At 41.2% G+C, this 27,971-nt stretch overlaps 2 protein-coding genes across 2 annotated transcripts in view; one reads left to right on the top strand and one right to left on the bottom strand.

Moving 5' to 3' along the window:
* Positions 1–394: 394 nt before the first annotated feature.
* On the bottom strand, positions 395–10,946 carry Mzt1 (mitotic spindle organizing protein 1). Its single transcript, XM_028756565.1, has 3 exons — positions 10,816–10,946; positions 5,124–5,269; positions 395–834 (listed from the first exon to the last, which is right to left on the bottom strand). The coding sequence occupies exons 1-3, from the start codon at positions 10,883–10,885 to the stop codon at positions 814–816; spliced, it is 237 nt and encodes a 78-aa protein (XP_028612398.1). The 5' UTR covers positions 10,886–10,946; the 3' UTR covers positions 395–813.
* A 291-nt stretch (positions 10,947–11,237) lies between these two features.
* Bora (BORA aurora kinase A activator) overlaps positions 11,238–27,971 on the top strand; it is a 28,689-nt gene continuing 11,955 nt past the window's right edge. Inside the window, exons 1-9 of the mRNA XM_028756575.1 lie at positions 11,238–11,488; positions 12,099–12,266; positions 14,873–14,979; positions 18,711–18,756; positions 21,356–21,437; positions 24,988–25,053; positions 25,591–25,647; positions 26,145–26,308; positions 26,888–27,023. Of these exons, the coding sequence (XP_028612408.1) occupies positions 12,114–12,266; positions 14,873–14,979; positions 18,711–18,756; positions 21,356–21,437; positions 24,988–25,053; positions 25,591–25,647; positions 26,145–26,308; positions 26,888–27,023 (811 nt within the window). The 5' untranslated portion in view covers positions 11,238–11,488; positions 12,099–12,113. The remainder of the gene's footprint in view (positions 11,489–12,098; positions 12,267–14,872; positions 14,980–18,710; positions 18,757–21,355; positions 21,438–24,987; positions 25,054–25,590; positions 25,648–26,144; positions 26,309–26,887; positions 27,024–27,971) is intronic.

Below are 27,971 nucleotides of genomic sequence, written 5' to 3'. Positions count from 1 at the left end.
CCCCTTTCTCTAATTAGCTATTCGAGCCTCGACACTAAAATTCAGCTACATATTAATCTCTCATTTTTATTAGTTTGGTGTCTTGGTCTTCACTGTACAAGCACAGCATATGCTTATATTTAAATTCATTTTGTGTTTCTGAAAAGGATTCTATAAAATTGGAGACTGGGAAAACAGGTCTGACTGCATGGGGGAAAATGTGCATGGGCTACGCCACTAAATCACCTTTAGCTTCCAAAAACTGTGTAAAAAACTAAATATTCTGTTAAGGAGATGATTAAAGGCCATGTCTTTGATCCTATTTTTGAAAATGAGATGTGAAACAAGAAAAGCAAAATTCACAAATGGTAGCTCAGATCTCATCAACGTGGAGCTCAATGGAACACACAGCCAGTTTTTATGTTTAAACAATTCAAAATTAAGGTTTATTATAATGGAAAAGTCAAAAGTCATAACTACTATGGATCAACTCTGATATGACCCACTAACTTCAAGCAGGCCCAACAGCTGTTCATACCTGCCAGATGCTGTCTAGAAACTCACAGCTAGCGGAGATATACATAAGGACTACATAAGTAAGAGCAGCCACAGCATGGAGTTGGGACCATTAGCAACAAGACGGGATGTAAACACACTCGATAGTTCCCTCTCAAGCCATTTCCCACTGACTCGCTCAGCTGCAGTTTTATAATTCTTTTTAAAAGAAAACATTTTCTATGCAGCATGCTGCATTGTTGTTTTATATCTTGACTACGATGGAATTTTCACATTTTCTTGTCAAGCTTGACATATCTCATCAGGAATTCTCTGAAGTCAGCTTGTGTTCTCAGCAGCCTAGAACAAGAGAGCAAGATCCATTATTTAAAAAACCATGGTTAAGACAACCAAGGAGGTAAATCTATCAATACTATACCATATCTAACAAACAGCTATCTATTCAACAACACAAATACAATGATTTTTAATTTTGGTTCTATTATTAAGATGTTTTAAATTTACTGCTAGATTACAAACAGAAAAATTCTTTTATACAATAGAGATCATGTAAAATGTACTGCTTCTTTAAGAGTTAACACAGAACTTGTTTTCCAAGGTCTTCATTAGTTTGTTTTATTGTAGTGCAAAGACAGAAGTAAAAATGAGAAAGATCTATTAAGCTACAAATAAAGGATACCAGCAATAGAGAAACAGTGAACATATTTGTAATTTTTTTCTTTTTTTATTTTTTGCTAAAAGGTATTTATGGTATTTTACTTGAAAATAAAAATAATTTTATTATAATAAACTCAGAAATAGAGACATCACACTTGTACTCCCAGTCCCAAACTCCATATATTTCACTGATACAGTGAGAACATCCTTTCTGAAGCCATGGAAGTTCATTTAGTGTTTTATACTTCACTACCAATCACACTGTTATGTACTTATGCAGACGCACACTGAGGTGGGGGCAGCACGACAGTGAAAGCTAGAAGATCAGTGAGCTCTGAATCTTCATGACTCATGTCCTTCTGCTGGCATTCTGCTCTTCCGCATCACCCAGGATCACCCGTTCTTGGTCTCCTTTCCAAATGGTATACAGTATCCCTTACAGCTGTTTACACATGTACGTGTTACAGGCTAGGATTTGCATGTGTGAGATATGCAGTGTGGGTTTCTTTCCCAAATTGGGTGACCTCACCTCCCAGGTGTGTCTGATTCACTAAAAAACTGATCTGATATGTATTCTAGGACAACTTGAAAGAATAAGCATCTATCTGCCAGTAAGCCCAGCACTTGGGAGGCTAAGCCCGGAAGAGCTGGAGCTAACCTTGAACTCCATAGGGAAGAAATCCTGTGCCAAAAAATCAGGAACAAAACAAAGACTTAATACAATTTCTTAATGCCAATATGAAAATAATCTATTTAATCTTAGAAAAACATGCTGGATTTTTGTTTGTTTGTTTGTTTTTTGTTTTTCGAGACAGGGTTTCTCTGTGTATCTCTGGCTGTCCTGGAACTCACTCTGTAGTCCAGGCTGGTCTCGAAATCAGAAATCTGCCTGCCTCTGCCTCTCAAGTGCTAGGATTAAAGGCGTGTGCCACCACTGCCCAACAACATGCTGGATTTTTAATGTACTTCTATTTCTATTTCCTAGTTAAAAATTTATTTTTAGCTATTTCAAGAAAATACAATAAAATATTGGGAAAATTATAAATAATGCATATAAGAAACCTAAACTTTTCCTTTACAGGCAAACAAAACTGACCTTGCTTTCCTTAGAATCATCACCTCACAACCAGTCTGAATTAGTTTCTTTCTCCTCCAGACTTACCACACAAGAGTAAGAATAGAGTTTGAAAATTGTTGCCAGGTGTCATGGTTTGAAAATGCTTGGCCCAGGGAGTGGCACTGTTTGGAGGTATGGCCTTGTTGGAGTAGGTGTGTCACTATGGCATGGGCTTTAAGACTCTCACCCTAGCTGTCTGGAAGTCAGTCTTCCTTTAGCAGCCTTCAGATGAAGATATAGAACTCTCAGCTCCTCCTGCACCATGCCTGCCTGGACTCTGCCATGCTCCTCCCTTGATGATAATAGACTTAACCTCTGAACCTGTAAGCCAGCCCCAAATATATGTTGTCTTTTATAAGACTTGCCTTGGTCATGGTGTCTGTAAAACCCTAAAACACCAGGTCTGGTGGCACTCTAGAGACAGAGGCAGGCTGATCTCCATCAGTTTGAGGCCAGCTAGGGATACATATTAAAATTCTGTCTCAAAAAAGAAAACATTTAAAAAGCTGGCTCACGCATTCTTTGTCAGACAATGCAAATTAAAACGCCAGTCTACCACTTAACTATCAGTAGCTTGACTACATTATATTCAGCCTCAGTGTCCTAAGCAGCACATGACTGCTACTGTCTGACTGGAGGAAGGAATGGCAGCACAGCCTGAGCCTGTGGTCTCTCTAGTACTACTACCTACTTACTACGCAGTTCTTTTTCATCTATAAACTGAGTTTTTAAAAAGATGACAAAGAAGGCAAGTAAATTTTTAAAAAGGCTGGGCAAACCCATATGAAATGCACTCACTTTTAGGGTACTCAGAAGTGCAATTTAAGAAAAGAGGTCCCAAACATCCTCCTTAATGAGAAATGGCTGAAATTAAGGCTCCCGATAATGATCACTGATGAACATGAAGCAAAGGCAAATCATGTGCCGCTGGTGAAATACACATCAAGACCACTGCTTTGGGAAAGCTCAGCACTTTAATGATCTATTAAGTTGATAACACATAACCATTTTATGCCTAGGTACACACCTAGAACAACTGCACATATAAGAGCATGAAGAGATATGAACTACAATAATGCTAAATAAGGCTCACAGTAGCACAACTCAGCATGTACTCAACACAGAATTGCTGTATATTTGTGGAAGGAAATTTATTTGCATGAAGGAACACATTACAGTGGCATTCAACATAAATGAACACCATAGACATAACAGGAAAGAACCCAGTGGAAATAGTGTAAGATTGCACTTAAATAAAGCATAAACTTTTTAAAAGTTAAAGTAGTTTTAGACGTCTAGTTCAGTTAGTGAGACTGATGATTGGTCTACACTAACTGCCCAGCAAGCCCCAGGAATCCTATCTCTACCCACCCTCCCACGCCCCCGTAGGTCTAGGAAACATATTTCTGAACCTAGATTGGATCCTGGGGATCAAAATCATGTTTGCATTGCAAAAGACTTCACTGAACCGTCTTCTCAGCTCTTTCTGTATTTTTAAATCAATATTTACTCTGTAAGTATATTTTGTCTACCTTTTTTTTTAGTTTATTTATTTTATTTATATGACCACACTGTAGCTATCTTCAGACACACCAGAAGAGGGTTATCGGATCCCATTACAGATGGTTGTGAGCCACCATGTGGTTGCTGGGAATTGAACTCAGGTCCTCTGGAAGAGTGGCTAGTGCTCTTAATCCCTGAGCCATCTCTCCAGCCCCATGTTTACCATTATGTACTAGTTTTAAAAATCAGAGATTAAAAAGAAAATAAAAAGCTCTTGAGTTGTTTGAAAAACAACAATGTGAAAAACAATTAACTTACATATTTCATATAATGTAGCAGTATATTTCCCCCGCTATATTAAACTCGGTATTTTGGGAGGAGCTAATATGGGAGGAGTGAGGAGGAGCTAGGAAAAAGGAAGATGAGAGAGGGGAAAATGGTGGTGGATGTACGCGTATCTCCAGCAGTCTAAGGTAGTTGGAATACCTCTAATTGTGTGGGCTTCTTTTTTATTTGAGCACTACCAAATATATAAAACTATTGGATAAACTTTAAACATTAGAGTCTCATTTCTACCGGGTATTGTGTGGATGGCGGGATGGTCTGGGCTCAGCCCAGCCTTGTGGAGACAGTGTGGTAGACTGGCAGAGCCATCTCCTACACTGGCATCTCATTGGTGCCAGGGCCAGTGTTTATGACTGGCCATTTCTAGCCGGCTTGAGCTAGGCAGAGCTGCTGCCGCTTAGATGGTCGGCCTGCACAGTCCCATTTATTAAATATTACCAGTGACAATATAGTACCATTTTCTTGGAAGATAAGGGAAGCCACTTTGCTGTTAGACAAGTTTAACTGTAGTCACTTGAAATTTCAATATTCATGGCTAATGAGATACCTCACCACTAACAGGCTTCTCTCCTGTTGACTTCAAGAGGTGTTCTGTTTATCTGTATTCAAATTTCCCTTATCTAATTATGACACCAATTGCTGGATTAGAAGCCACCCTAATTCAATATGAGCTCATTTTAATCTGTGATGAATACATAGATTCTATTTTCAAATATGCTTAGATTCATTGGTACCAGGGATTAGAACTTGAACTTAACATTTGGCAGGAGGCACAATTCTAGTCAACACAGAAAAATTCTAAAAACAGTGAAAAATTTCTAAGAAAAAATATAATGGTTTATCAATAATTTTTGTGGTCTGAACATTTAGCCTCTGGTTTTGAGACTTTCTCCTGACAGCATCAGAAGTTAGCACAAGGTGGTTTAGCTGAGATCTTTCACATAGCTTGTCCGTTACGTCTCGATCCAGTATTCTTATTCATAACAAACTGACATGCAAATCTAACCTTTAGTGCGTCAGAACCCTTGCGAAGCTCTTTAATAACAGATGATAAGGCTTCCGGGTTGATTCCTTGTTCACAAAGTCGAACACAAATAGACAGTGTTTCCATATCTAAACCGGTATTCAAAATTCTTGAAATCTCAAGAAGAACTGAAAAAGATACAGACACAATGTTTAAACAGCATAAACACCTACAAATAAAAAATACACGTGGCACTTCTGTTCTTTTTTTTTTTTTAAGGGACTGGACACATTTTATTTTAGGCATATTTATGTATATACATATGCATGCAATAACAATTAGTAAAAAACTGGGGACCGTGAATTTGAAGGAGAGAAGAGAGGGTACATGTCTATAGAAGGGTATGGAAGGAAGAAAGGAAGAGAGAAATATAGTAATCAAATTATAATATGAAGAGTTAAAAAGTTAAAGAATTTGTGGAAAACACTTTGACATGATATCTATAATTTGAAATTGAAGTCTTTTCATTCATACTTAAAAAAAATCTTTTACTAGATTATTTTTTCACATAGTATATACTGATTCCTGTTTCCCTTCCCTCTACTCCTTCTAGTTTCTCCTCTCCTTCTGTATCTCACTCCTTCTCCATAAGCACTAGAAAACAAACAGGCTTCAAACAAACAAACAAACAAACAGAAGTCAGAGGCATAAGGAGTCAGAGACCCACTCATTTGGATACTCAGAAATCCCACTTAAAACCCACTAAACTGGAAGCCAGAATACACACAGGCCAGAGACAGATCCATGCAGGCCCTGTGCAGGATGCTTCAATCTCTGTGAGTTCATATAACTTTTGTTCATTTTGATTTAGAGGCCCTTGTTTCATTGGTGTCCTCTTCAGCAGTCCTCTAAGGGTTCTAAGAAGGATTTGATGGAGATACCCCTTTGGGTCTGAGTCTTCCAAGGTCTGTAACTCTGCATAATGTATAGCTTCGGGTCTCTGTAGTTTTTCTCACCTCCCGCAAGACGAAGCTTCTCTGATGATGGCTGAGCAAAGCACTGCTCTATTAAGGAGTCAGCACCTTAGAAGTCAGAAACCAGCATGTGTTTCTGAGCCTTTTTTTTTTTTTTAACATTTATTAACTGACTGATGCATGTGTGTATATGTGTGGGTTCCCACAGGCTACAGTGTACAAGCAGAGGTTTGAGAACTACTTATAGTTCACTCCTTGCTCCATGTAGGTCCTGGGGAACAAATTTAGGTCGTCCGAGTTGCTGGCATGGCACCTTTACCTTATAAACCATCTTGCCAGCCTAGTGACTCAATCTTAAAAACTTAAAAATTAGCCGCATAACATGTCTTTCCATGGACATGCCAACTTCCTAATTTCTGCACTGCATTAACAGTTAAGCTGCTCTTAACACTTCCCCTACTGACATAATATTGTGGTAACTGTGATACATCTGTATATACTAAATTTTATTTCAAAACAAATTCTAAAAGAAATACTCGGCAAACAGACATTTAAAGCTTTAGAATCTTTCATAATAATTTGACATAACTGTATCTGTTGGCTTTATTAATAAAAGCGTGTATAATTTAACTTCACTTTTAAACTTTTTATATTTATGTACGTGAGTGTTTTGCCTATAGGTATGTATGAGCACCACATGTGACCCTAGCACTGCATTTCTTAGTAATTCATTAAAATATCTGTCTTTGACATAAAGAGTAGCAGCAGAACCAAGTGCTTTTCCAGGAATCCCTTTCCTTACAGGACATACACACAACAGTTACATTAACTTTGTTAAATGATGGCTGTTTCCAACAATGTGCTTAGAACTCATGCCAAATGATAACAGACTATCTGTATATACTTTCCCTTGCATTATACTTTGGACATTATTTCTCATTCACAGTGAATTTATCATTATTCTCATCCAGCACCTGAGATTTGATTTCTTCCTTCCATAAACATTTAAATACTCAATTCCTGAAGTATAAGTAGAAGAAAAGACCTTTTTGTCAGAAATAAGTCAGTTACAATATAAATTAGTGGATGATATACCCTTTTATCACTAATCAGCAATTGCTACCTTTACTATATGTGTTCTGAGATCTATATAGCATATTTGTGTCATATCTGTGTCATTAATTATAAATTTAATACTGTACAGAGTAGGTTAAATATTCTTTTGCCATTTTCATGTATATAAGCCTTTTTATTCTCAAGGTGAAGTCAGGCATTTTCATGAATTTCCAAAACAAATTTATTGAGATTCCTGCTTTGGTTGCAGAAAAGCATGGATTATTTTGGGATAAACAGACAAGTTAGCAATTATTTAGTCACTCACTAATTTAACTCTAAGTACTGAAAACTGTAGAATTTGGGTGAACATCCAACTTTTCCTACTTTTCATGTCTCAAAGTTCAATGTGAGTCTTAAAAATATATTTTCCATGTCAGTATTAGAAGTTTTTGATTATGGAATACAGTAATGCCTGTGGTTTTTTTTTATGTTAATGGTTTGAATTTTTCTCATCATAACTCATATTTTCCTGTTTTATATACCCAGTGAGTATAAGCCAGATATTGTAAATTTTACTTTGTTGGTAAAGAACTGATTCTTTCAGGTCTAACTCTTCAAATCAGTTGGGTAGAATCAAAGCACCTTAGTCAACAGCTGAAGCTGCTAAGAGAAGATCCTTCCACTGACTACTCACTGTTCACAAACTGTTTTCCACCCTGGCTGGTAGAATGCCATGGTCCTCCAGCCCTGTAGGAGCATAAAGTTGTGTTCCTCTACTACTGTGGGTGTTTGTGCCCCTCCCACCTGCATCTCTGGGTGGTAAACGTGGTAACTAACTAAGACTCTTTGCACCATGCTACTGATCTTCAGGACTGCTCTCGACACCCCAGTTTGCTCTGTTCCCTTACGTTCTCCGTCTTTCTTGCTCTGTCTTTCTCTCTTTCATCTCCTTCTCCTTTTCTGTCCTCTGTCCCCCTTCTCTGCCCTCATGGCTCTGCTTCCATCTGTGGGCCTGTCTATATGTCCACTACCCCTTACTCCTATCTTTCCCCCCAAATAAGCCCCCATTATACCAGATCTGTTGCATGGCGTGACTTCTCAGGGGGCACCTTGGCATGGGCCCATAAGGTATCCTGCTGCCATTATATTTCATAACTATTACTTATAATGACTTTCTCTTTTTTTTCACCTACCTAAGGTACTTTGTGACATTTTGATGAAGACTCTTCTCAGATGGGAAGCTCCTCTTGCTCACAAGTTCTTTGATCCCCCCCCCCCTCAATCCAACCCCAAGCTCTCTGGAGAAAGGTTTATAGAAGCATCTTAGCTCAACACACAGATGATGCTTCTCCACCTGCCATCACAAGCAACATGCTTTCTCAAAATCCTCCAAAACCCACTGCGGTTCCCTTCTGCGCCTTTCTTATAGGGAAAACTTCTTTATCATCAATGGAGACTTCTTTGTCTTGGTTTTGAGTGTATATGGCTGGGGAAAATCAGATTCATAGCATGTGCAAACAAATGACACACCTGCTCTCGCAATTGAAAAGAAACTTTACTGGTGAGTCCCACTAACCTAGTGAACCACTGACAGCAAAAGCTTAAGTCACTGTTAGGAATCTGAAACAAGAAAAATGCTAATGAGAAATACATCTAAGCTTGAGGAAAACTGCTATCAAGGGAAGAGACAGGACTCAGACTTTGAAAATGTCCTGTAGGTTCCCATACAAGGACTGATATGCACTAAAACCTCACATGTACTCTCCCTTCATTAAAAACAAAGGCAAACAAACTTCTCTGGTCTTCACTTTTGGAGGTTTTTATATTCTATCCTTTTTACTTTACAGCAGGTTCTAAGGTAGAGATGCCAAGCCTTAGGTCTCAAAGCCGGCCCACCAACTCTCCTCACAACACACTCCGGTGTACTCAGTACTCCATGGACACCGCAGAGGCAGACAGAGAAGGTCACTCTAGGCTTCTAGAGAAGTTCACACAACACAACCCTAAACTCACATAGGTACCCTTGTGTACAGAAATTTACTTTATAAAACAATAAGCCTTGGAACATCTACGATGAAAAAAAAAAACAGGCTGGAGACAGAAAAGGACCAATGTAGCAAACACCAATTAGGCGGGGACAACAAATGTAAAGCCTCTAACAGTTTCATTCTTTAGAACGAAAGCAGTGACCAGTACAGGACCTTCCAAGATTCTATCAGAAAGGGCAAGATAAGAAGGTGGGCGTTGCCGGGCAGTGGTGGTGTATGCCTTTAATCCCAGCACTTGGGAGGCAGAGGCAGGTGGATTTCTGAGTTCGAGGCCCGCCTGGTCTACAGAGTGAGTTCCAGGACAGCCAGGGCTACACAGAGAAACCCTGTCTCGAAAAAAAAAAAAAAAAAAAGAAGGTGGGCGTTTAGTGAAGAAAGCACGGGGCAGTATGGTGACAATTACATAAGATTATCTTTTAAGAAAGATGCTGTGGGGGTAACCCTGGAAACCATCAAAGCCCCTGCCAAAACAGACATATAGCACCACTTGTAGATGGAAACGAGTAAAGACAAAGAAAGATGCTTGCAAACGGGATGATAGCTAATGCAAAAGAAAAAAACAAAACTGTTCACTTGATACACACTTTACCTGCTTGTCTTATTTTAAATACCCACAACATCCTTCGAGCTACAAATTTATTTTTACAACCTCCCCCCCCAAACAAAAACAAAACAACAAAACCCAGGTTCGATTCCCGGCCAACGCCCCAGTGTTAGATGTCCCAGATGTCCGTCCGCAGCTTAGAACAGACCACACCAGACCAAAGGGTTCCAAGGGGGTTGGGGGGGAGAGGTGTTATTCAGAAGATAGGGCAAGGATGGGGCAGGGGGGGGAGAGAAGTAGAAGAAGATGGAAGAGAAGGAAGAGAGGAAGAAGATGGAAGTAGAGAGCGAGGTTAGGGGGCTCTGCCTGTTTTATATGGGCAGTGATGTAGCCTCTCCCAGGTAAAGGTGAGATAGTCAGGTGGATTCTGGGAATGTATAGCGGTTGCCTTGGCAACGATGTGGGGGTCGCCTAGATTTGATGTCACTGGGTTCAGAGCCTGATACCAACTACGGTTAGTAGTTATTTTCAGAGGGTTGGGTCCGAGATGTACGAAGCTGTAGAACCATAGCAGAGAGAAGGCAGCTCCGAGACTTAATTTTGTACCTGTGGGTGCGCTCTATCCATTCGACAGCGGGCTCGGACACACCCACAGCAGCGGTCACCCGTGTCGCCCGGTCTAAGGAGTGGGAGATGGTGACGGGAGGACGTGCTCAAACACTGGAAACAAACAGTTCCTTACTGAAACGCCAGGGCCCAGGGACCGAGCGGTGACCGAAGGTCCACGACCCCTTTCGCCCGGGACTTCAGTAGGAGGCTTCTCCAATGTCACAAGCACGCGCCAGACACCGGGCAGGTCGCGTGGACCCAGGCTGGGCGCGCAGGCAGCGGACGCAAGGACAGAACGCCCCGCGCGCGCCCAACTACGCCGCAGCGGAAGACCGGCGCTCTGGGGCCGCCAGCTTCGAGGTCGCGGCGGGTCCCTTCTCCGTCCCCTCGCAGGACACCGCTGAGGTCGACGCAGGGACCGCGGGGCCCTCGACGACGCCTCCACCCGGGGGCTCGGCGCCGGGAAACGCAGACCGGGTAAAACGAGCGCGACACGCACTCACCGTCCATGGTCTCTCTCACGGCGTTCAGGTTGGCCGAGGCCGCCGCGCCCGCGCCGCTACCGCTCGCCATGGAGAGGAGAAGTCCCCAACCGGTGGGAGAAGGCCTGACCCGGAACTGGAGCGCCCGCCGCTCGGCCGGGCAATCCCACCGCGCGGCCGCGCTCACGCCGCCCAGGCCCCGCCCCCGCCGCCCAGGGCCCGCCCCCTCGCGCAGAGCGCGGACGCCGGACCGCGTTGATTTGAATTTGGAGCCTCGTTCCCTTGCGCGGAACGTAGAGCGAGGAGTTAGCGTTCGAATTCACCCCACCGCCTCGACGCCATTGGCTGGTTCGCGGACGGCGGCGAGACGCGATTGGCCGGTGGTCTCTCCCCGCCCCGCGCCCTGGTTGGCCGGAGAGCACGGAGGGAGTTAAAGAGTCGGCGCCTGCCGTGGCCTCTGCGGGAGATGCTAGAACTTCCACGTTACCCACGAATGTAGGTACGTCCTCCGTGGCCCCAGGCCTGGACTCCTGTCTCGAGTTGGACCGCTCTGGTTTCCTGGCTCCAGACGCGCCTGTGCACTTGCCTAGGTGTGAAGGGGAGCAGAGAGAGGGGCGCCTGGAAACTGAATGGTCGCTGGAAGTGACGTCTCTGCTGTTACAGAGGGAGCCCGCTCAACTTTGATCTTCCAAAAGTAAATTCTTTTCTTCTTTTGTTTTTTTCCTTCTGGCTGTAATCCTCTTTGGAAGGAATGCAGCCTGCCTTTGGATCCTGGAGGGGGAGTGGTCTTCAGGAAAAGTAGTTTAAATCCCCACCTGGATCCACCCTGTCAGTCACCCTGCTCAAGTGAGGACTAACTTGCCAGTAGTAATAATTGCAGTTCTGTATGGAATTACTTGGGTATTCGAAGGATGTTCATACTGTTTACTCTTGAGATGATGAATAAAGAAAACGACAACTCGAAGTCGTTTGGTTGGAAAGGTACTTGTTTTTAGTGTAATCAGATTGGACCAGAGCTCACTCATAACTGGTTGGCTGTTTCATATATGCTGCTTAACTTCCGTGCATGTGTTGCTTCCTCTGAAAAATGATAGCAGCAATGCCTTCCCTTCCCCAGCTCCCAGAGTTAGCTTCGGGATCATCTGAGAAAACGTATAGGATTGATGTTCCTTTGTAAACTGTAAACCAACCCCAAGAGTTTCGATTTGGAGTGAACTCTTTGTGAGATGTTTAATGTATTTTGTCAGGATTAATATCTATGGTACTCAATAATTTTAATATGCATACTTCTGATTTCTTTTTAGCTTGCTTCCTGGGCTATGGGAGATGTCAGCGAATTAAAAATGCAAATAACACCAGAAACTCCAGGAAGGATCCCTGTTTTAAATCCCTTTGAAAGTCCTAGTGATTATTCTAATCTCCATGAACAAACCCTTGCTAGTCCTTCTGTCTTTAAGTCCACAAAACTACCAGTAAGTTTTTTTCTTGCCTAGTGTTTACAAGTGATTTTAAGTGGAAGTAACTACAAATAATTTTAAGTGTAAATACAGGAAGAAGATGGCACCTAATCTTCTAATGGTTCTTTAAGCAAACATGATCTGAGCACTCTTTGCATGTAGATGGACTTCCAGGAACTGCCCACACCAACACAGAAACGACAGACGACAGGCTTTGCAAGTTACCCGGTCACAGTTGAGCTGCTCATATACACCTCACGCCAAAGTTAGCAGCCAAGAGCAAGATGGAGACAAATATGCCACGTTCTCATAGGAATTATGGATACTGAAATTGGAATTTCATATTATTTTTCTGCCATAAGATAGTGCTACCTTTGTTTTCTTTTGCCCAGCCATTTAAAAGCGTTTAGCCCTAATAATGCTTGCGGTTATTATAAAAGGGAGCAAACCCCTGTGGTATTGGAATAAACTCAACAAAATGAGCAATTGTGAAATTATGACGAATATGCTATGATTAATATTTATCAGAAGGATGGAACATAGGAAGTGTGTTCTTTAGGAAATCAGGGGAAGGCTCCATCAGTGTAGCTCTTTTGACTTTGCTACACTGGCAAGGTTCTTTTGATTTGTTAGCCGCACTTACCTAGAAAAAGTGTAAAACAAGGTGTGCTGGCTACTTTTATGTCAGTTTGACTTAAGCTCAAGTCTCAGACTCAGTTGAGAAGATGCATCCATTAGATTGCGTTGCAGCCAAGCCTGTTGGACATTTTCTTAATTAATACTTAATATAGGAAGCCACAGTCTGTTGTGGATGGATCTGTTCATAGGCTGGTAGTCCTGGGGTCTATAAGAAAGTAAGCTGAGCAAAGCAGGAAGCAGCACGCACTTCTCCATGGCTGCCTCAGCTCCCGCTTCCAGGTTCCTGCCCTGTTTGAGTTCCTGTCCTGACTTCCTTCAGTGGTGAACAGTGATGTGCAAGTATAAGCCAAATAAGCCCTTTCTCCCCAGGTTGCTTTGGTCATGGTGTGCCAGCATAGCCAGCCCTAACTCGGGCACCAGATGGCTGTTTCTTCTGCATGTTATGTCAGCTCAGACATGGGAAAGTTGTGCATGAACCAGATACAGTTTATATAGCTATTTCGTTAATTTGGCCTTACAATAGTAACTGATTATGATAAAATCTAGCTTATTTTAAAGTTGGCTAAATTAAAATGACCTTAATCAAAAGTAAATGATGGAGACTGGGAAGATAGCTCAGTTGGTAGCACAAGGACATGAGTCAGAGTCTAGAACCCATGTCACCAAGCCAGGAATGATGGCTGTTAGTCCTCCTACTGCAGGGGAGGTAATTACAGGGCAACCCTTCGGGCTCCCTGCCCAGCCAGCCTAGATTACTGATTGGATATATCAATGCCAATGAAGACCCTGTCTCAAAAACCAAGAGGGATAATACCCAAGATTGGCCATCAGCATCCTAGTATGCATGTGCATGAGTGTGCACATGCATGCGCGCACTCATGCACACACACATATCTACACAAACATGGACATAGATAAAAGCACACAATAATAAAAGAGTACTTTCCTCTTTCTCTCTTGCTCTCTCTTGATCTCTTCTGTTCCCTCTCCCCTTCCCTTCCCCCCTCTCCACGCACTCATGGCTGGCCTCTTCTCTCTCTCTCTCTCTCTCTCTCTCTCTCTCTCTCTCTCTCTCTCTCTCTTGCTCTCATTCTTTCTCGCTCTCTCTCTCTCTCTCTCTCTCACTCTCTCTGCCTCTACCTGCCTCTACTACCCTCTTAACTCCCCTCCCCATGCCCTGAATACACTCTATTCTATACTTTAAAAAAAAAAAAAAAAGAATGCTTTCAATTAAATTGGGTTTGGTTTGCTTTGGTTGGTTTTGGTTTGGTTTTTCCAGACAGGGTTTCCTTATCTGGCCTTGGCTGTCCTGGAACAAGCTCTCTAGACAAGGCTGGCCTGAAACTCACAGAGATCCTCCTGCCTCTGTTTCCAGAGGGCTGGAACTAAAGGCATGCACCACCACCTAGCATCGATTAAATTGTAATTAAACTTCAAAGACAGAAATAATAACGTCCTGCCCGCCTCCCTCTGGGGATATTCGTAGTTACAGTTTTAGATTTGAGTAAGGTGTAAGGTTTGGGACCAGCTGAATAGTTCATATGGAGAAGCCCTAGATGATATTAAATATTTTGAAGATCAGTTATTTCAGAAGCGGTTGGAGCTATTTGTATAGCTAAGATTTCATTCTCAATGACAATAAAGGTCTTCAGCCTTTGGTAAAGTAACCATGGGCATGGTTTCTCCCACATGAGTGCTAATCTTATTTCTATACCTTTGTTGCTCTGGTTTTTAGAGTATTGTGCCATTCTTAAAATTACTCAGAAGATGTTGGTGTTTTAAGAGAGAGTGTGCAGCAGGTTGACTTGGTGTGATTTGGTTACCATCTGCCATTTAATCTAGAGTAATTGAACTCATTTAAAAGTATAAGCTTCAAAAGTATAAGTTTATGTTATAGCCACCTACAGTCTTGAAGGTAGCATTGGGTATCATTTTGATAAACTGTTTTAGTTTGACTTTATATGTATATTTATTTTGTTAAGACTCCAGGGAAATTTAGGTGGTCTATTGATCAGCTGGCTGTAATAAATCCTGTAGAAATAGACCCAGAGGAGATTCATCGCCAGGCTTCCTACCTAAGTCTTTCTCGGTAAGTTTTCCTTTCTCCTACTTGAGTATAATAACAGACTGTTACGTAAAGAAAAACTTTCAGAATTTCTAAAAGCCTATTATTTATATGTGTGTGTGTGTATATGTATATATACACACACACACATATATGTATGTATCTCAACAAAGAAAAAAATTGATGTGGATTTTTTTTCCTTGACTTAGAATTGCAGTCTGTATAGAAATCCGTTTCTTGTACAACTGACACATACACACTCATACCACGTCCCTTCCCCTCACCCCCCTCACCCTTGATTCAAAACACTTCTGCCTCCCTAGTGCTTGATTAGCTGGAAAAGCTCTTTAACGTTTGTACCTTTCTCCATAGTTGTCTCTCTGATGTTTGGGTTGGTGTCTAAGAATAAAACAAGATTCCTTTCGGTTGCTGCCTGCTGGGGGAAGTCTAAAACCTAACAAGTTAAGACACACTGAATGCAGCAGCATTTGTTGACAGTAGCTCTAGGCATCCTTCAGCTTTACCACAGTTCATCAAGGAATCGCAGTTGCTTTTAAAGGATCTGTGATTACAAACACAGTATCTGTGAGCCTGAGTGCACGAATGCCATGGAGTGGGTGTGGAGCTCAGAGGGCAGCATTTGGAGTTGGTTTCTCATTCCACCTTGGAGTCCAGAGGTTGATTTTAGGGAGGGGGGTGTACATGACAGTTGCGTTTACCTGCCGAGCCATTTCGTGGGCCCACAAATTCTCTTTCCTTTAATTCTGCGTGCCACCTGTGTAGCTTGCACTTCTTTGTTGATGTCCTATGTATTCTTCAGTCTCTACTGTGCTTCAGACTCGTGCTGTTCAGTGATGCTCAGTGTAGTGGAGCATGCACTTTGCTAGTGGACCAGAGGTAGCTTTTTAATGAACAGATTGCTAAAACATTTATTTATTAGTTATTTATAGTTTAATGCACGTTTGTTTTATAGTCTGATGTTTTCTTTTTTCTTTTTCTTTTTCTTTTATTGCAAGTAGTGTTTTTTCTCACATAACGTACCCTGATTATGGTTTTTCTTCCTTCTATTCTTTCCAGCTTCTCGCCGCCTCCTCTTTCATCTGATCTCACTCGCTTTCCATTCTCTCTAGAAAACAAACAGGCTTCTAGGTGATGATAATAGAATATAATGTAATATAGTATAATTAATATAATATGGTGAAACAAAACTTATACGTTGGGCTTGGATCAAGCAAACAGAAGGAAAAGAGCACAAGAGGAAGCACAAGAACCAGAGACCCTCTTGGTCCAAGCCAGAAGCCATAATCTATACATATAGGAGCTGGTGCAGACCCACGCAGCCCCGCGCAGGCCCGAGTTCACTGCTGCTTGTCTCCTTGGTGTGCTCCGTCTCCTCTGGCTCTTATACTCTTTGGTTTTTTCGAGACAGGGTTTCTCTGTGTAGCCCTGGCTGTCCTGGAACTCACTCTGTAGACCAGGCTGGCCTCGAACTCAGAAATCCGCCTGCCTCTGCCTCCCAAGTGCTGGGATTAAAGGCGTGCGCCACCACTGCCCAGCACTCTTATACTCTTTTGGCATCTCTTCTGCAGTGTTCCCTGAGCCCTGAGAGAGGGATGTGATGGAGACATCCCATTTATGCTGGGTGTTGCAAGTTCTCTGCATAATGTCTAGCTATGGGTATTTGTTCTCATCTACTTCAGGAGGAAACTTCTCTGATAATGGCTGAGCAAGGCTTATAGCCTTTTTTTTTTAAATATTTGAAAAAGAATCAAATACATGGCTTTTCAGTGTTTAATTTTCCATCATAAGATAGGTACATTGTTAGTCCAAAGCAATTGGATCTTTTCCTCTTTGGCTTTAGTCACAGAAAGATGCCACTGTTGAGATGCTCTTCTGATCGCTTGCCTGCCTTTCTACTCCATTTCTCTCTGCGTAGTGTCCTGATGACCACTCCCATAATCAATACTCACCTCAAGTCTTAGACAAAGGAGAATAGGCTGAAGAGAAAACATGCGGGACTTTAAAGTTTAAGTAATACTTCTATAGGGAAGATTAAAAAATAAGTCAAATGAGTATATGAATAATTTTTTTTTTGTTCCTCGCAAAATATATACTCTGGTTTTTTGCCTTATCTCTTCAGTATATTGAATTCAGACAACTGTGGTATCATCCGTGGAGACACTTCCTGAGCTCTGAGGCACTGCACATTACTCCTGTCCTGAAAAACTAACTGGACAAATAATCCACAGTTGCAGTATATTTTACAAAACTAGGGGTGTGTCATCTGGCTGAGTTTAGAGAGAGACACATAGTGTATTTGAGTAGGTGGGTATGCTATGTAGGAGGAGAGTGGGAATCTGTTCTAATGTCAATTTACTGATGTAGTTCACTGAATGCTTGTAAGACTTCTACCAAAGGAAGTGAACACACTCTCCACAGACTGTATCGATTCATGCTTGGAAACAAGCAGTGGCTGCTGACACCTCTTCCTAACTAACCAGGGCCCCAGGCCTTCCTTTGATATGTGTGGCTCACGAAGGTGTGTCGGAATAAAGGAACATCAGAACACTTGCCGCCTGTGTGTGTGTGTGTGTGTGTGTGTGTGTGTGTGTGTGCGCCATGGGATGCTAGACGCGGTACTTTGCCCTGTGTGCTACTGTGGAGTCTTCAGTTCCAGCAATTACCTGGTTCCATTAATTAGCCGACTATTTCAGGCTCGAGCCCCTCTGGTGAAGTTGCAGAAGGATTTGGGATGGGCTAAAGCTAGATTAATGCATAAAGAGTTATTTTGATATGGTTATCATATGGCCATGATAGTGAAGGCAACTGAGTTGTTAGACTCAGGGCCTGTCACCCATGCGAGGTCATGCGGGTCATCATAGTTTATTTTGTCATAATTCCCTGACTTGAAAAATTCATTTAACCTTAATTTCTGAAACGCACACACCCTCATACACGCTTACTTTTTTCTTTTCTTTTCTTTTCTTTTTCTTAAAAAAGCAGGAACAGCTATGTATATGAACAGTTACTGAGGAAAATAGTTTAAAATTATTTTTTAAATTTTGTTTACCAATTTATGGATGGATTTTAACCATTCTTTCCTAGCACAAATAAAGAAGTGGTCTTACAAGGCTAATTGCCACATCCTTGGCAAGTCATGCCTTGTGCTTGGGACCCGACATTTTATACTAAATTTCATAGCAGAAAAATTTGTGTTGTAATTCTGTGTTTCATTAGAACAAAAAGGTTATCAATTTGAACAAAATTTTATATTGTTAGTATATTTTAGAATTAATATTTTTGCTTATCTGTTCAGAAAAGTAGGTTCTTAATTTTCTTTCGAAATTAAATTTATCCTAAAATCACCACTATAATGAATCTGCTGTAACTGAAAAAAAGAGAGAATTTGGACAGTTGCTAGTTTTCTATCAAACAAAATACTTCATTTCTGTTGATTCAAAGCACTTTATTTAAATTACATTATTGGTAGGACCTTGGATATATCAGCACAAGCCTTTTAAAAGAAAGTTTTCTTCCATCCAGGGTTCTACCGAGAGGAAAGTACGCATGACAGCTACAGTGAATGTTAGAAACCTCATAAGCTAAATGCTATAAGACACAAGTTTTTCTTTTACAATGAGTTTAATGTTTGTCAGTTCAATGAAGGAAAATTATTTCTTTGAAAGGTTATAATTTTTAATGTTCAATAAGGTGAAATAATGGCCTGGTTATTTTTCTTCTTTATCTCTGTATAGAATAGATAAAGATGTGGAAGACAAAAGACAGAAAGCCATTGAAGAGGTAACTGACACTGTTGTGACCACTAAGCCATCCACCAATGAATTCTGCATGTGTGCCCTCTCCTTTAGGAAGACTTGAAATCCCCTCTGGTCCTGAGTCCTCAGCACTTCCCTCCACATCTATCCCTGCATCATTCTGAGCTCTTTACAAGGCCCTTAGTTTTCTGCTGTCTCAATAATTCTCTTAGTGCGCATGGAAGTCATGGGCTTAGCGCTTCTCTGTCTGGGTTAAGTCTGGTTTGGGGCACTGTTCTCTGGTCATCATTCCATGCTCAAGGCCTAACAGAGTTTGTCTTCCCTGTGCTTTCAGAAGACCGATGAGCACAAACTTCTGATTCGGTTGGAGTTTATGTAAAGGAACCTGAGTATTTTTAGTCATCCACTGTCTAGTTTCAATACACAATAATTTTGTCTTTTGTTGTTCATTCTTAAGGATTTAGAATCTATTTCATAAAATGCCTTAATTCTCCTAAACTAGTATAAAGATTACCTAATTCTTACCTCATAAAGGATTTCTGTCAGAGCAGCACTTTTGAGCTTTCCTGTTCGCCTTTGGTCTCCACTTAACTACATTGGCTTTTCTGTACCCTAAAAGATTTGTACTAATGGCCTGTTCTGGAGTCAGGTGACTGGCCCCTCCTTGATTTTTCTGACATAAATCTTCTGTCCCTTATACTTCAGATTACAGCCTTGGTTTAGAAAATGGTATAATGCTTTATCCTGACAAACCTTGTTTTCCTCTTTATATCTGGTCTTAAATTTCCACTGTTACTCTTCTCAAGCTAAATATCTCAGGTATAGTTTTCCAACATTTTGGAAAATATCTTCTCGCTTTAGAATCCTGGAAGTTGTTTCATGGGAAGTTCAACAGGTGAAACATAGGGGAATAAAATCGGAGTGGGAGTCAGGATTTAGTATATCGTATGCAGAGTATATTTTATATATACATGTCAAAAGCAAAGCTGTCAAATATAAAGCGAGAATAAAAGCTTTCTTTATCAGTCTCTGAAGGAAATTGCTGCAGCTTTTCCCTTGTAGTTAGGACTAATTTTATATCTATAATATTGTACACCCTTTAAATATGCTAGACAGGTTCATCCTCATTTCGACTTGCATCTTGTTTTTATTTTCTTTTTCTTGATCTTTCTTAGATTTTTACAAATAATCATCCATACAGATTTTTGCATTTTAGTAAGTGCATAAATAATGCCTTGGTGATAGATGTTAAGTTCTGTTCATTATTACAGCGTGTGGTCTGTATGTGCTTCTTGAAGTGGACTGGTAAGCTGGAGGCTCTGTGGATTTCCAGCCTGGGTGGGCATTACCTTGTTGCCTCCCTAAGAGGCCAGAGCATTTCTGCTCCTTGTCTATGATGCTGCTGCTTGCTTCTTTGCTTTTGTAATACTGAACATTAGCAAACTTTCAAATGTCTGTGCTCTGCTTGTTATTTTAAATGCATCGTATTTGGGTTCTAGTTAATGTTGAGTGTACGTGTAAGCGTGTGTGACACTTCTTAAGTTTATGGGCTCTTTACTGTTCCTCTGCACTTTCCTATAGCGTTAACTTGTTCCCATTCCCTTTAGTTTCACCTGATTTCCTTACAGACTCATCACAGCTTTAGTCAAGGAAGTTAGCTTTTGTCCTCTAAGAGTGTCTAAGAGTGAAAAGAAAACATTCTCCCCTGGAAACAAAGGGAAAACGAAGTACTGCATTAGGAACAAAAGACTATAGCAGCTATAGACAGACAGACAGACAGACAGACAGACAGACGATGGAGGACACTTAGAGAAATACGTTCATAGATAAGTATAGATATAGACAGATGGTTTTTGTTCATTTGAGTAGAATAGCTTGGGACACAGAGGTACATTTGTACCAGCTGGTTCTCTCTTTGTAAACCTAGTATGTTTTCAATGATTGCTGCTACCCATACTGGAAATACTCAAACAATAGCCAACTTCCAGCTACTAATGTATCACTGGATGGGAAAACTACGGTTGCCGTTCACACACCACAGTGAGACAAATTCCACCATATATATACCCAAGGTGTAATTAACCTTAAAAACATAGATATGGGCAAATATAAAAGAATGTATAAGTAATTTGTTTCAAATGATTGATTTAGTGACGTTTATTTAACTGTAAATTTATATACTTTTACTTATAGTATTGGCTTTAAGTTATCCAAATTCCTGAAAATTTAGACTCAGATCTTGAGAGCCAGTCCAGGCTAGTCCAGCACACCATTTACTTACATGTATACATTTATCTCCATGTATTGCCTCTAATCTTAAATTTGTCACCAGCCCCAAAACAAATTGGCAGAGAAAGCAAAAGTAATTTACCTGTGAATAATATCCTTAGCTTATTTTGTAAGTTTCAAATTTAAACAGTTAATTTAAAGTATTAAGACTTCTCTCTATGTGTACTTTACATTTCTTCCCCTCTTAACTTTGGTCGGTTGCATTGAATATTAACATTTTAAAATTACCAAGTTAGCATATATGGCACCCTTGATGGTTGTTTAAAAACAGTGAAGGTACTTTTTTCCCATTTGTGGGGAGTTTAAGCCTGATTGTACAACTTGAATTTTCCTAGTTTTTTACTAAAGATGTCATTGTGCCCTCTCCCTGGACTGATCATGATGGAAAACAGCCTTCAGAGCTTCATCCCAGTAAATGTGAGTACTCAGCGTGCGAAAACCAGGGACTAAGTCAATGTGAGTATTCAACATGCATCCAAAACCGTGACTGTAGGGAAACACAGAGCAGCACCCATTTACAGGCTTTGGTTAGGAGCCTGCTTCAAATTAAATCCTCTGTGTGACAAGATTAACTCCTTTTTAGGTAAATATCAAAACTTAATTGAAATATGTTTGGGTTTTCTTTTGTTGTTTTTGCTATTCTCCTCAGAAAGCATTTTTTAATGCCCATTATGAATACTAACTCTAAGGATGCCTGCATTGACTTCATAAGTGTTAATAGTTGGTTTTAAATAAAGAGTTGAATCATGAATGCCATTTTCAGTGATTTTTTTGAAGGCTAGTATTTTATATAAGATCCTCAGGTTACTTGGTTTTTTGATGATGTGCCAGGTTTTACACAGACAGAGGAAGGGTGATGACAGGAAGATTTGGGGGTGGGGTATACAGCAGAACTGTTCATCTGTGAATTGTACAGAGCATGTGAAGGGCAAGCCAGCAATCCCACAGGCAGTGGGTGTCTTATGTTTACTCTCTCTGTCGTTTGTTTTGACCACTGTCTAGCATGGGTGTGCTCTAAGTGTAAGGAGGATATTCCTCATGGATCCACGGCAACAGTACATGCGTGGGGTGAGCACTTTCTCTACAAGGGTGATGCTATGCGCTTTCAGGAATGTCTCACGGTAGGAGGAAGGGCAGTCATTGGCCTCCGCTGCTGCTGAGTAAGCATCGTGTCAGGGAGGTTTGAGCACGTAGTAAGGTTACTGAGATGGTAAGAGTGATAGATGATAAAGCCTGGATTACAGCCAGGGGTCTCATATCACTATCAGCCATTACAGACTAAAATTGGCATGGGCTAGGAAATGGAGGCCTGCATTGTGGCTGTCCAGATACAGTTGACCAGAAGAGTGCTCTTCGTTAGTCAGTCTTTTTTGATCCTGGCTTTCTGTTTGGAAAATGAAAGGACTAAGCTAGCGAATTATCCTCACAACTTTGAAAGTCTGTGTTCATGGTGACGGGTTCATAACTACCAGCCTCTCCCGATTCCCATTTTTTAGTGTTAGATTTTCTTGCAGATGATTATACCTTCATTTAATCTTAGTTTTTAGTAGTAATTTGTTATGAGAAAGTTTTTTGCTGAAGTGAGGCAGTATCAGAACAAAGCAGAAAAGACAGTCTTTATACAGGAGGCCAGCTCGTTGTAGTGTAATGTAGCTTCAGGAGCTGCTCTACAGAGCTGCGCTGCCTCAGGTAACACTGTGAGACTAGCTTTCAGGACAGTCACACTTCTGCACCCATTGCAAGCAGTTAGATGGAAAGACTCTGTTCCAAAGTAGCTTTGTAAAGCTGTATTTATATGTGTGTATGTGCATAGGTGTATGTTTGAAGATGTTTTCATCACCCTTGGAGGACAGAAGCAGTGTGTCCTTCAGAGAGAGTAGGCTTACTTCATGTTCAGAATAATGAAGAGGAAGCTTCCCTTTGTAGAATGTCCCCCTTCTCTTCCCCTCCTTTTTTCCTTCCTTCTTTCATTCTCTTCCTGCCTGTACTCATTGAATTCGGAGGTTACTGTCACCATACCTAGGGAATGCCATGCTGGGGATCAAACCCAGAGCCTAGGCATGACAGGTAAACATGAGCTTGATTTTGGCTTCGTTTTAGAGGTTTCAGGCCTCAGATGATTGGTCTTTCTGCTTTGGGCCTATAGCAGCACAGTGCATCATGGTAGGAACACTTGATGTAGGGAACTTGTTCTAATTATGGCCAGGTGTGGAAGAGGGGAAGGAGGGAGACTGTGGGCCCTCTGTCCCCTTCAAGGGCCTACCTTATTGGTTAGTAAGACCTTTGAGTGAAACCCCACACCTTAAAGCATATACATTTCTAAATAGCACTAAGCTGAGAATAAAACCATTATTAACACGTGAGCCACTGGGAGACATTCTAGAACCAAAAGATAGCGTCCGTTGTGTGTCTAGCAGGCATTGTACATGACAGGGCTAGTCTGTGTTGCCTCCATTGGTGCCGAAGAATGGGAGGAAATTGTGTCCTAATACTTAGTTCCCAGGCAGCAATCTCCTAGTTAGTGTTAGGAGAATCGGGAAACTTTAGGAGGTGGGTGGGGTCTTAGAGGAAGTGGGTCACTGGGGCAAGACCCTGGGAGTGTCTTGTCCCTACCCCTCTGTCTCCTTTCCCCTGCCTTGTGTACCACTGTGATGAAGTGTGCACTAGAGTCTTTCCTCTTATAAGGTTCTTTGCGTAGTGTTTGCTCACCACAGTGAGAACAGCAGTAAAACAGATGGCAGGTGACACTCTGAGGGTTTTGGGAGTCTAATATTAAGTTGTTTGGACTTCATTCTAAAATCATCTGTGGTTTTGGGAGAAGGGAGCCTCAAAAATCCAACGTTGTCTTTATTGTGCCCATTGTGACAGTATTCAACAAGTAATTGTTGAATACTTCATTCAGTCTTTGGCCCACTCATTTACTCTTCTCAGGATTCTGTACTGGATCTAGTGATTGTTAAGTTATAAAATCGAAGATTTAAAAACATGAACTTGGGCTGGAGAGATGGCTCAGCAGTTAAGAGCACTGACTGCTATTCAAGAAGGTCCTGAGTTCAATTCCCAGCAACCACATGGTGGCTCAGAGCCATCTGTAATAGGATCCAATGCCCTCTTCTGGTGTGTCTGAAGAGAGTGACAGTGTGCTCATATACATAAAATAAATCTTAAAAAAGTAATAATTAAAACATGAACGTTTTTTTTTCAGACAGGGTCTATGCAGCTCTGACTGTCCTGGAACTCTCTATGTAGACCAGGCTATCTGTCCTTGAACTTACAGAGTTCCTCTTGTCTCTCCTCCCAAGTTCTGGGATTGAAGACATATACCAGCATGCAACATGTATTGTGTTTGTTTGTTTGTTTGTTTGTTTGTTTGTTTTTTCGAGACAGGGTTTCTCTGTGTAGCCCTGGCTGTCCTGGAACTCACTCTGTAGACCAGGCTGGCCTCGAACTCAGAAATCCGCCTGCCTCTGCCTCCCAAGTGCTGGGATTAAAGGTGTGTGCCACCACCGCCTGGCACAACATGTATTGTTGACTCTGATAAAATTGAGTATAGTTTTAATCATCACATGTCAGGTTTTTTTTTTTCTTTGTCAAAATAATCTATCATTTTAATTGAGTTTATCTAAACCCATTTTAGGAAAATTAACTGACACAGTCTGTTTGAGATATATTGGCCTTATGTGCTCATTCAACAATGTATATACAGATCAAAATATTAATTGTATACCAAAACCACATATAATTATCTGTCATTAAAATCTAATAATTACATGATACCTTCTAATTTGGTATAGTAATCTTTTATTTTTATTTTTCTTTGTTAAATAATCCAACAGAAAGATGCTAAAATTATAAATTTAGATATTTATCTTTAAAATATGAAAGACTGTAGTGTGTAGCATTTTATTCTGGAAAATGTAACCCTGAATTAGATAAAGATATTTAATATATTTAAAATATTTTACAGGCCTAAATAGTACTAGCGAGTCTCCTGCTGGGGAAAAGCCGAGTCTTCCTTCTCAGAAATGCAACGGTAGGTATGAGCAGACTCCGGAAAGCAGCGGGTTGCATGTTAAGCTACAGTTAACGTAAACAGAGTTCGTGTTGTACCATCCATTTCAAATTAAGGCACTGTTTTGTGAATGAGCCAAAAGAGAACTGACTTTTAAAAATGGCTACATTAGAACAGATTGTATTCAGCCACGCTTTAGACACATAGCAATCATGTGTTGCTTTCTTGTGTAGAATATATGAATTGTGACTTGATTTCTGGTTTGGGAAAGATTTAAAGAAAACACAAATGTGTTCCTATGAGAAGTCCCCTAATGTCTGCTGGTGTCTTGTTCAGCGTTGTCCAAGTCTCACAGCCTGGGAATGACGTCTGCCATTAGCTCCGATTGGAAGCTGTGGGAAATGAAGCCGAGGACAGTGTCTGGCATGGAGTAGAGAACCAGCAGACTTCCTGGAGCGTGCTGGGGAGAGGGCGGTTGGCAGGCACATGCACCACACGTGCCGTGGCCTCCACATACTTTTGTGTGTGCGTACTTCCAGTCTCTTTGCTTATTTTCAGCTGCCTGTCAGACTCTGCTGTCTCTTCCTGTGGATTTTAATTTGGAAGCCATATTAGGTAAACACTGTATGACTTGAGTATTTCGTAACTTAAACCATAGGTTTTCATTTTGTTGGCTTTTTGTGAATGGTAGTGTTGTCATTAAGCAGGAAACTGTCCTAAATTTTTCTGTTTCCTGACCGTGACCTGGATTAGTGTTTTTATCATAGTGAACGTTACTGTGGGCAGCAAATGATAAACACTTTAATGGTGCTGGTACAATACTGATAACAAGTCAGGCACGGTGGCACACTCCTGGCAGTCAGCAAGTGAGACAAGTGGATCGCCACAAGTTCAAGGCCAGCCTGGGTTCCATAGTAAGGCCCTGACTCAAAACAGTAACAACAGCAAATAACTAATGAAACACTCCAAAAATCAGAGTATCATTTTAAGCATTATACACACATGTATTGAAACACTTTCAAACATGGTTTATGACTTTTTAAGACCTCGGTGCTGTGAGTGTAGTGACTTCTTACAGTGAGCAGCTTTCTCTCTGTTACTGGTAAATGCAGGAGGCTATTTTAGAGCTGATGACTTCGCGGACCAGTCTCCTGGGAACCTCAGTTCTTCGTCTCTCAGAAGAAAGCTCTTCTTAGATGGGAATGGAAGCATCTCTGACTCCTTGCCTTCAGCTTCTCCCAGAAGTCCTCCCAGCACTTCCCGGGGATCTCTTGAGGTGTTTTATCCAATGGATTTGTCTCCATTAACGTGTAGAAACCCTGGACACATGCCACGTGCCACAGAAAGTGGCTGGTTAATGTGTCCTAGATGTGTATGGATGTAAAGACTCCAGACACGTCCAAGGGGAGTGCCCTTGGGCACTGGGAATTTTCTCATTTGTATGTATGATGCCAGCAGACTTCAGTTTTGTATTTAGAGGTAGAGAGGTGAACAAATTGTCTCAAGGACTCGCAGCCTGGGTTACTTACTGAATTAACAAAAGATTAGCAGTGTTAAATGATAAACAGTGGATTAGCATTGATGGAGTAAATTAAGAGATTATTTTCATAGACAGCTGTTTGATATGAAACGCAATGAATGGTTTGTTTGACCCTAATTCATTTTGTGTTGAAATTTCACTTCAAGAATTCTTCAGTAGTCTTGTCTCTGTTGCAAGGGCTTTTGTTGTTGGTTCTTATGAACTCTAATTTATAAGCATCTTGTGAAGACTACAAAGGCCTTGCAGTATAACCATGACAAAGAGAAATTAAATATACTCACTGATTACTGCCTTGATTTTTATTTTTTATCACAGGGACAGTTTTCTTCCAGCCCCATTCAGAACAGTGCAAAAAAATATAGTTTGGGGAGCATCACTACCAGCCCATCGGCTATCTCTTCACCTACTTACTCACCAATTGCACTTCAAGTAGGAAAGACACCAATCTCAGGTACTTCTCAGAGTAACATAACATACAGAGCTAAAATTTATGCTGTCAGAACTTTTTGTTAAAAGGGCTTTTAGGCCGGGCAGTGGTGGCGCACGCCTTTAATCCCAGCACTTGGGAGGCAGAGGCAGGTGATTTTCGAGGCTAGCCTTGTCTATAGAGTGAGTTCCAGGACAGCCAGGGCTACACAGAGAAACCTTGTCTCAAAAAACCAAAAAAAGGGGGGCGGGGAGGCTCTTTTAACAGTTATAAATGAGCATTTTGGTATTAACTTGAAGAAACATTTTTTTTTAATAAAAGGAACAGTGTAAATCAAATGTAGTAGCTTATGCTATAAATTCCAGTACTTGCTGTAAATTCAAGGCCACCCTGGGGATACTTAGCTTCATGGCTAGCCTGAGCTACCTAGTCAGACTGTTGTGGTTTGAGTAAGAATGGCCCTCATAGGCCCTTATATTTGAATGCTTAGCCATAAGGAGTAGAATTCTTTGAGAGAACCAGGATTCGGAGTTGTGGTCTTGGTGGAGGTTCAAAAGCCTATGCCAGGCCCAGTCTCTCCCTGGGCCTGCTGATCAGAATGTAGGTGTCCTGCTCCCTCACCACGTGCACCACCGTGATGATAACAGACTAACCCTCTGAACCTGTAAACAAGCCCCTAATTGAAAGTTTTCTTCTGTAAGAGTTGCTATAGTCATGGAGTCATGGTGTTGCTTAATAGCAGTAGAACAGTGGCTTAAGACAAAGACTGACTCAAAAAAAGAAGAGAGGCGTGCCTGAGAAATAGGGAGTCTGCTGTGTTGTTAGACTATGAGTCCTAGAAATGTAAGAGGCAACACCCAAGAAATCTCCCCATCATGGCTGCCTAAACATGTCCTAAACAAGGTAACACCAATAGACATGTAATGTGGGGAGTCCTAAAACCGTGTGTGTGTGTGTGTGTGTGTGTGTGTG

The sequence above is a fragment of the Grammomys surdaster genome, unplaced genomic scaffold, assembly GCF_004785775.1.
Source record: "Grammomys surdaster isolate TR1022 unplaced genomic scaffold, NIH_TR_1.0 126124, whole genome shotgun sequence".
Classification (NCBI taxonomy): Eukaryota; Metazoa; Chordata; class Mammalia; order Rodentia; family Muridae; genus Grammomys; species Grammomys surdaster.
The sequence above is the reverse complement of the archived record's forward strand: the minus strand, read 5'-3'. Positions and strand labels throughout refer to the sequence as shown.